General features: G+C 41.0%; 1 protein-coding gene across 1 annotated transcript; it reads left to right on the forward strand.

Moving 5' to 3' along the window:
- The first annotated feature begins 2,915 nt into the window (after positions 1–2,915).
- Positions 2,916–9,440, forward strand: LOC101862617 (muscarinic acetylcholine receptor M5). Its single transcript, XM_005110652.3, has 5 exons — positions 2,916–3,658; positions 4,944–5,159; positions 5,693–5,826; positions 6,202–6,457; positions 7,582–9,440. The coding sequence occupies exons 1-5, from the start codon at positions 3,506–3,508 to the stop codon at positions 8,284–8,286; spliced, it is 1,464 nt and encodes a 487-aa protein (XP_005110709.1). The 5' UTR covers positions 2,916–3,505; the 3' UTR covers positions 8,287–9,440.
- Positions 9,441–9,446: the final 6 nt, after the last annotated feature.

Below are 9,446 nucleotides of genomic sequence, written 5' to 3' on the forward strand. Positions count from 1 at the left end.
GAGGAAACATGCCTGTTTCTCCAATTTCTGTATTTGAGCGCCTGATCTCACCACGTAGCCTCACAAATGGCCACAACTCAAAGTCCATAATTTTTAGCCGAATAGGGGACTTTCGGAGAGTTACCCCCCCCCTTAATGCCCCTTAATACGTGTACGAACACACTTTTACGTTTCTTCGATTTCGCACTATTTTACCAAGTCTGATATTTTAAGATCAATTTTGAGTGCAAGGATTTAACGGGATGATTATGTGCATTACATTTTCAAGTGTCTTTTGGACGCCACTTTTTATAAAGTGTATTTTAGCAAAAGCAGCGCAAAATATATAACTGAACAAAAAAATAAATACATGTACATGAAAAACTGTTGAGTAGGTAGGGTTCCCTTAAGTAGTCATACGAAAATAGGATCTTTGCTTGGTCCATCGCGATGTCATCGAAAGACAGCTTGCAAAAAAAGTTGTTCTTAATATTATTATTTCTCACAACGTTTATTTTTAGGTGGTGGACGCTTTTTTTCCTCCCTTCCTCCCTTCCTCCCCTCCGCCCTTCCATCTTCCTTCCTTCCTTCCTTCCTTCCTTCCTTCCTTCCTTCCTTCCTTCCTTCCTTCCTTCCTTCCTTCCTTTTCACCCGGCGTGCAAGACAGAAGACAAGTTCGTTATTTCGCTGAGGAAAGTGTGAGGTTGAAGTGGCAGTAACCAGTGCACTTCCCATCTTGACTAAGATGCTAGGCTGTTGGAGAAGTCATCAGTTGCGGTTCTTTCCTGAAGTGTGGACACCTGGTGTCAGTACTAGAAGCTGTCGAGGGTTTATAATTATTTATGTAAGTGTATATATATACTGTACAATATAATATATATATAAACTGTTTATATAGTTTAGTAAGGTCCATGTTTTAATATTCCAATTTCTCTTTCTCTCTCTGGCGGTCTCTCTCTCTCTCTCTCTCTCTCTCTCTCTCTCTCTCTCTCTCTCTCTCTCTCTCTCTCTCGATCTCTCTCCCTCTCTCTCTCTCTCTTTCTCTCTCTCTTTCTGTGTGTGTGTGTGTGTCTCTCTCGTTCTCTCTCTCTGTCTCTCTCTCTAGGGGTCTCTCTTTCTCTCTCTCTCTAGCGCTCTCTCTCTCTCTCTCTCTCTCTCTCTCTCTCTCTCTCTAGCGGTCTCTCTTTCTCTCTTTTTTTTCCTCTCTTGCTTCTTTATTTATTTATATTTTTACTCTATCTAATTTAGTAAAAAGGACATTTGCCTGATTAGACAGCTTACGATGGGCTAGAATAATAATAAAATACAAATTTTTGAAAATAACAAAACCGTTGTCAAAACAACCGAGATTTTAGGTTCAATTTCAAAAGGAACGAAAATTCAATTTTCTTTGCATGCTCGATTGCACAACAAGCTCTCCAGGCTGTCGGGTCACTGACAAAATGTGCTAAGGGAGAGAAACAGAAGAAGTCTTGTAAGAAGGTCAGCACATCACAATGCTCTGTAGAATTTTCTCACGGAGACAGAATCTTGACAAGGCGTGAGACCAACGTCATGGGCTATGTTCCTCAAGTGGCAACAGAAAACCCACTCGATTGAAGCTGCGATAATATTGTTGAGGAACAGTAGGAACAGAAACCTCCGCCACACTTGGGGGCAGGTTTGCGCGATTGAGAACTATTCACAGACAACTATTTAGAGTATATTATTATATTTTTACAGAGACCAACCTTGAAAGGAAAATCTGTGTGTCAGATAAATGCATAATATAAGCTGTCTTCTTTTTTTTTAAATGCAGGTCTTGACAGAATGAAAGCCTAAGAAATGAAGATTAAGAGAAAAGAAGGAAAACGACAAGGGTGGGGGGGGGGGGGGGGAACAGTGAACTGGAGGAGCAGACTGATAATGTTCCATATCTATCTATCTATCTATCTATCTATCTATCTATCTATCTATCTATCTATCTATCTATCTATCTATCTATCTATCTATCTATCTATCTATCTATCTATCTATTATATATCCATCTATATGGGCTACAACCATAATTTTTGTAACGTATGGATGCCATTCAGAAATAATTGTTTTATTTTCCTTTTTTTCTCTTCGAAAATTGACCCTCTCATCCCTTATCCCAGTTAACCAAATGCCCAATTTTCCTCCCCATTTTAAAATCAGGTTTGAACTCATTTCTGGTTTATCCTTGGCCTTTAGAAGTATGCACTGTATCAATAAGGAGACCGTAACAGATCTATATTCATCTCGGTGTAGTTTTTAAGTTTGGCATATCCTTTTAATAAACGGATATGTTTCAGCCTATCATGAAATGGTTCCTGTTGAAAATCAGAGTTACGTAGAAAGAGTAGCCTACACGTACTCAAACCCTTCCTTATCCGTTTTTATAGAGAATGGACGTGCGCACTGCACTGGAACAGCGTCACGTAGCAGTTCCTCTAGAGAGGAAAGACCAATGTTCAGAGCTGCTCCCTCCTATTTTTTTAAAGTGTGGCGTTCAAGAGGTCTGGTCTGAGTCAGCGCAATCGTTTTGAACCCCTCTTGATCTTTCCCGCTGACGGTGTGACAGTCCAGTGTATTGGCCAGCTCACGACATGCGACTCGAAATGAACTATGCCGTAGCTACGTGAAACTCAGCAGCCAGGCATCGGTCGTAACGTACGTGAATAGAGAAACGAAGAACCGCAGGGCGGCGAGGGGTTGTTGCCTCATCGCTGTGGACGAGAGGACCTTGGAGGGAGTGGGGCAGTCCACTTCTCTTCAGACTGGGTTGGGGGGGCAGAAGTGGTTGGCAACGGATCTTATGCGAGCATCGCAGAAATCTTGCGCGAATCAGAATTCTTGATTTGGCGCGAAGCACTCGGTATAAAACCAACGGATTCAGTTAGGAGTGCCAGTCGATATAAAACTCTCAACGTGAGCAGAAATAGCCGTAATCTTGTGTTATCGTCGTCTTGGTGACGCTGAACACCTAGATCAGTCGGATGTGGACTCTTGATATTCTAAGCTGTTTTCTCCTCAGTTCGTGACTGTTTTGACTATTTTTGAACACCGAGGATTTCAAACGTTTTTCCAAAACAGAATTTTCCAGTCAATAGCGTGTGAACCTGAGACAGGTCGGCCAAAACATTCCGGAGCAAAACATCAGACAGAGTGTCGTGAGCGCCTTGCTGGTTCTCCTCTCTCCATTTGTCGATTGGATCAGAAGTAACAAAGCTGCACAAGACATTTTGTACTCAAAATTCAGAGAACCTACATCACCTGTATTACCATGCCAGAATTTTGATTGGTTTTTAAGCAACTACAAAAGTCTGACGTTTCAGAATAGAAGTTTGCAAAAAAGAATTGTGAAGTGAAGTACAGAGTGTCGTTTATTTCACCCTTGTATTTGAATATCTAGTGTTATAATTTCATGAACTAAAACAGTTGACATTTGACTCATTCTCAAGTTTGGAAAGTTTTGTGAAATCTACAAATTTGAAATTTGACACCCCAAATCCAACCTTTCAAAATGACGGCTTCGGAGGACGAATTGGCGTGTCTGATTTACAACACGACTTATGAACGTCTGTCATGTCTGAATGACGTCAAGGCGAGGCTGTACCTGCCTGTCACGGTGTTCATCGCGATCCTCGTTGTCATTGGGGCCATCGGGAATACCACGGTGAGTGAGTGGCTCTGCCATTAGATAATGATAATAATAATAATGATAATAATAATAATAATAATAATCATAATAATAATAATAATAATAATAATAATAATAATAATAAGCGAACGTCTTGGGAACTTCTCTTTTCTTGGGTACTATTGGTTGGTCTCACTTTCAGACTCCTTCAAAACGACTTTAGACTTAGTCTATCATAAAATAATTTATCTTAGATGTCAATATTATTGTTGCTGTTGTTGTTTATTGTTTTTGTTGGTACGTTGGTGTTGGTGCTGCTGCAGCTGCTGTTGTTATTGTTGGTCATGTTCTTTTTGTTGTTAATGTTGTTGAGTAATTATTGATTTTTATTGTTGGGGTTGTTGTAGTGGTGGTGGTTATTGTTGTTGTCTGTGTAGTCGTCATCAAGGTATCTTATCGTCTCTCCTTTTCCTTTTCCGCCTCTCTTTCTCCCCCCCCCTTCTCTCTCTCTCTCTCTCTTTCTCTCTCTCTCTCTCTCTCTCTCTCTCTTTCTCTCTCTCTCTCTTTCTCTCTCTCTCTCTTCCTCCAGCTCTCTTCCGTTTCCCCTCTCTCTATCTCTTCCTCTCTTTATATATCTCTTTTACTCTGTGTTCGTCTCTCAATGAATTACATTTATATAACGCTCTACCACATACACGCATAAGTGTGTGTGTGTCTATGTGTGTTTGTGTGTGTGTGTGTGTGTGTGTGTGTGTGTGTGTGTGTGTGTGTGTGTGTCTTGTTTATACTTTACCCCAATGTATGCACATTTTACGTTCCAGCAATAATGATGAAACATTTTTTCTTCTGATCAGGAATTTCTATTTGAAGTTTTGGGTGGACTGTTAGTGAGACACACGTATACCTCCATTGCCATGGTTATGCATCTAACAAGTCTAGTTCATCAAAAGCATCTAAGGCATTGCACAAAGACATTTTAAAACTGACAGTGGGAAGTGTTTCTGCACTATAACAAGCCTACAAGGAACGAACTATCCCAGTACAAAACGTGCGATTGGCCCCAAAACCCCAGAACTCCAAGAAGTAAATAAACGTTAAAGGCAAAAGTAGACACACAAAAATAAGAAGCAGGGATAGTAAATGGATTTATTATTTATGACGAGGTTTTTTGTTGTTAGTTTGGTTTTGTTTGCTATTATTGTTTGTTTTGTTTGATTTTTTGTTGCTGTTTTTACTGAATCACGTCAAACAGCACTCGTTGTTACTTAATGTCATTCAGTAAACACCAATGTGACCTGGCAACACCTCTCTCCACCAACAGGTCTGTCTGGTGTACTGGAAACGTACCTCCCGTGCCTCCTCTCACTACTTCATCCTGTCCCTGGCCGTCCTTGACCTTGTGACCTGTGTGGTCGGTATGCCTACTGAGATCGCCGATCTGGTGCTGCCCTACACCTTCCAGTCGCCACTAGCTTGCAAGATCTTACGTTTTACCCATTCAACGACCATCATCGCTAGCAGCACCATTCTGATACAGGTGAGACATGAACGTTTTGCGTGTTCGTTTCTTTATCTGTTTATTTGTTTATATTATGTCGACAAAGCACGGCGACAAGATATTAATGATCTTGAGTGTTGGAGAAAGGGTAGACTGACGAACAGTTCCATCCTGAAAGCACCTGCAGTCACTACAGAACTTGTTAGTCAAACAATTAAACGTTTCCTAAGTGGTTGGCGCTTTATTTTCGTATGTTTCCTGTCCTACCTCCGCCCCCACTTCTCCCGCTCTTCCCCTTTGTCTCTCTACAGTACCAATTCTACCTTCATTCATAAAATGCGATGGTCGTATTCTGACATCCTCTGCACTATGTAAATAGTGTCGATGGCGAATAAAATGTTTATAATTACTTGACGTATATTCCGTTGGATATATTATTACAATAATATATCATTTATTATATATCTTCGTTTTCTGCACTCTCTACTCCCCAGCAACCATGTACTGCCTTCAAGTAATTAGGCACCAATATTTATTTGTTAAGACTAATCATTTAATGTTCCCTTCTACAGGTGGCCTTCGACAGATACTACAGAATCTGTCAGCTGGGCCGTCAGTTCACCGCCAACAAGGCTCGGTTCTTGTGTTTCGGCGCCGTCGTACTGGGCCTGCTCTGTTCCTGGCCGTCGTGTCTTCTCTTCGGCAGGTCAGTTGTTTCCCTCTCAGTTTTGCATTTCGGCTTACATAATGATACATTAGTTACTGTTATATCGAGTCTTTGCCGTTTGAGGACTCACATAACTTCACAACAACAACCATTACATTATTTTTGCATTTTGTTAATGTTGTTGGGGTTGTTGTTGTCATTGTTCTACTTGCGTCCATTCGTTGGGTGCCGATGTCACGATGCTTTTTATTTCAGACTTGAATTAACAAACAAAAATGAAACAAATTGAATAAACAAAAAAACACACACTAAAATGATAAAACGTAAATAAATAATCAGCGCAACACTAAAAGCGACATCGAAAAGGTTAATGCTATCACATACCTAACCTGTCTTTTGTTCTTATGTTTCCAGGAAGACAGTGACCGTTCACATCCGCGGCTACATCCTCCGCGGCACGGACTGTTCCACCGACGACTCGATGCGCGGCACCATCTACCCCGCCATCTACTACGCCTTCCTCTTCACGCTCTTCTTCATCACTGTGGCCTTCTTTGCCGTCCTCTACTCCAAGATCGGACTCACCATCCTGCACAGGAAGCGGCTCAGTGTGGGCTCCAGCAGTTCCGTGGTGCCCAGGGCCGACCACCCCGAGGTCAAGAAAGTGACGGTAAGTTAGTTTGTGGGATTCATTAAGGCAGCGAGGTGGAGTCAAAATAATCAAAGTGAAGAAACTTGCATTTTTCCAGCAGGTTTGTGAATTTTTATCAATTTTTTGTTTTTGGCTCCACACCTTTTATGCCCATTAAAGAACTAATTTCTGTGTGGATTTTTCTGAAAAGCGTAGATTAAAGGCACTAAAATGTAAATTTTCAGTTACCACGGACTCTTAAGCAAAGGAAATAACTAATCTTTGGCGGCCATTTTCTCACTAATTTTAACTCTGAAAGCACTTGCATTCAAGATAAAAGTATATTTTTTTCCATCCACATAAAGACAAGGGAATAAGCTTTAAGATGATACCAATAACACTACATGCCCAAAAATTGACGAGAGCCTGATTCCACCACGCTGCCTCACTTATTGTAGTGTTTATGTATGGCAGTATACTTGAGACTATTAAATGAGAAACTCGTTGGGAGCAAAAGTTTGTGTCAAAAGAAGCACATCGACACAATTTTTATTACAGTAATTAAGTACGGAGGGGAAGGGGGGGGGTAGGATAAGACGGAAAAACGGGCACGAAAAGGGATAAGAAAAGAAGTAGGACCTACGAGTGCTGCCCTCTAATAACCCACCAGATCAAGGTGTGTTTCAGACAGTAAATTGTTTGACAATTGAAGGGAATTTCTCCTAATTTGGGAAAAAAATATATTCGGATTTTTGTAAACCCCTGGCCCGTCAATATATTATATTTGTTTTTAAAAAACTGTAACTGTTTAGTTAATGCTCTCAGCTTGACAACCGTATTTTGCTTTGTCGAGTACTGAATTGTTTTCGTTTCCTTTCTATTGAGAATCGACTTATTTTCTCAGAAATAGAAACAAAATCGAATGCTATTATTAAGTATTTCATAATAAATATGAACATATTTAATACGATGAGTAGATAAGAACAGAAGCGAAAAGGAAAACCAATTCACAATATGTTCATTGCAAACAAAGGAATAGTCAAACATATGTGACAACGATTCCGCTGATCGAGCAAACATAATACATGCTTTCAAAGTCTATCTTACATTCCACATCCATATACACTTTGCAAGTATTTCACTCAATCTTTCTGTTTCAACAGATGCCAGAACCGTCCAGCTCGGACATGTCCTCCGGTCAAGAAGACGGCAACGGTCACTCGACCGCATCATCCACTCTGAGCCACACAAGCCACCCCCATCAGGTGATGAGCAACATGCAGAGAAACATAGCGATCGGTGCCTGCCGCACACTCGCCCTCTCCACCGACAGCCTCAAGCTGCCGGCACACAGCGGTGCCTCGGAAAAGAAGCAAAGCCCTCGATCACCTAACAAATTCAAGGGTTTTCTCTTTCACTTCCACCACAATCACCACAACAGCAACCGGTTCAAAGCCCAGCAACAAAAGCTACAACAGCAGCGGCAACAGCAACAGCAAGCTCAGAGTGGTGATGAGGAGGAGCAGCATTACTCTCATTCTCGACAAGGCAGTGAAAAGGGTTCTCGTAACAATTCGCCACGTCAGATTCGAGTCGGCAAGACGACTACCGTTTTGTTCGCTGTCACACTGGCGTATATCTTGAGCTTCTTGCCCTATCTTATTGTCATGGTAATGAGAAGTCTGATCAAAGACTTGGAGGCCGGCTTGAGCCCTCTTGGAGAGCTGGCTTATAAATTTTGCGTGAAGTCATTCTTCATCAACAACGCGATAAACCCACTGATTTACAGCTTTCTGAATCAATCGTTCAGGCAAGATGCCAAAGTTATGTTCAGAAGACTTTGCAGTAGATCCAGAGTGCTCCGATGATCACCATTCGTGAAAGACATTTTAAGCAAAATGGTTTTATGCCAAAAGGACAGGCCATCCTGCTAGTGGTACCTTCGGCCTTTGGAAGATTTCGGTCTTCGTGTGGCAGCCAGAAGACACGAGTTCGATTTCGACGTGAGGGAAGTATGTTATCGAATATCTTGGTCCGTCTATTGGAATGCATCCCACTCAACTCTGGTTGTCTCTTTCTGGTAGCCAAAGGTGCCCGTCTCTAAAATATCTAAACTGTGTCCACAAGGGCATAGAAAACTCTTTCAAAAAACCATAACAATTGGCTGTGACGAAGAGCAGACAGAGAGAACATTCCAATCCTTGACCTGTAAGTGGAACAACGTGCTGTGTCCCTCACAGAAGTTAGACATTGGCCATTTTCCGTGGGTGTTTCGTGAATTTACGACTTTCGTGCTCATGACGAAGGGAGGCCTAACGAAAGCATTTAATATATTATTTTATCAGAGAGAAGTGTGTTTCGTTTAAGGTATCAATTGTTGTCAACAAAATCCAAACTGGTTAGATCCTTTAAACGGCCAAATGTATACTAAGTGGTTATAACTTGTAATGCGTGTAAGGCTGTGGTTGACTGACCTCTGTAAACATTTACATCTATGTGACCTTTCGCTGTTTCGACTTGAGCCTTAAGCTGACTTCAACATAGATCTTATCTTTGCTGGTTAGGAGGACAACCTCGCTTGACTTGCATGCCTTTTTCAAAGGAATGAAGAAAGAAAAATGACCATGGTGAATATGGATCATATTGTTTCAGAAGGCACTTACTATAATATTATGAAAATAAAAGCAAAGATGTATTTTTATCTTAAGAAATTACACACTCCTGAAATAACTTCCTTCAGAATATGAAAAGTTTTGGTATACAGGCCACTGTTGAGACAATTACTGTGACTCCTTAGCTGTCCCAGGTGTGTACTTTTGTGTGGTTCTAAAGAAACAAAAAAATGGGTGGGATTGTTTAATTCAGAAATTTCCTTTGAATTGTTATCGGATTACAGAGACATGCGAGAAATTCTATAATTTTCTACGTAGGTGTGTGCCTTTGTAAAGATGCATAAAAACGTATGGATTAAAAAAGGAAGTTTACTGACATAGTTGTAAAAGAGACGAGGGAGAGAGAGAGAGAGAGA

Source organism: Aplysia californica, unplaced genomic scaffold (genome assembly GCF_000002075.1).
Source record: "Aplysia californica isolate F4 #8 unplaced genomic scaffold, AplCal3.0 scaffold00924, whole genome shotgun sequence".
NCBI lineage: Eukaryota > Metazoa > Mollusca > Gastropoda > Aplysiida > Aplysiidae > Aplysia > Aplysia californica.

Coding starts and splice junctions, on each gene's coding strand:
- LOC101862617 (XM_005110652.3), top strand. CDS start 3,506: ATGACGGCTTCGGAGGACGAATTGGCGTGTCTGATTTACAACACGACT. Junction 3,659..4,943: donor GGGCCATCGGGAATACCACG/GTGAGTGAGTGG, acceptor CTCCACCAACAG/GTCTGTCTGGTGTACTGGAA. Junction 5,160..5,692: donor GCAGCACCATTCTGATACAG/GTGAGACATGAA, acceptor TCCCTTCTACAG/GTGGCCTTCGACAGATACTA.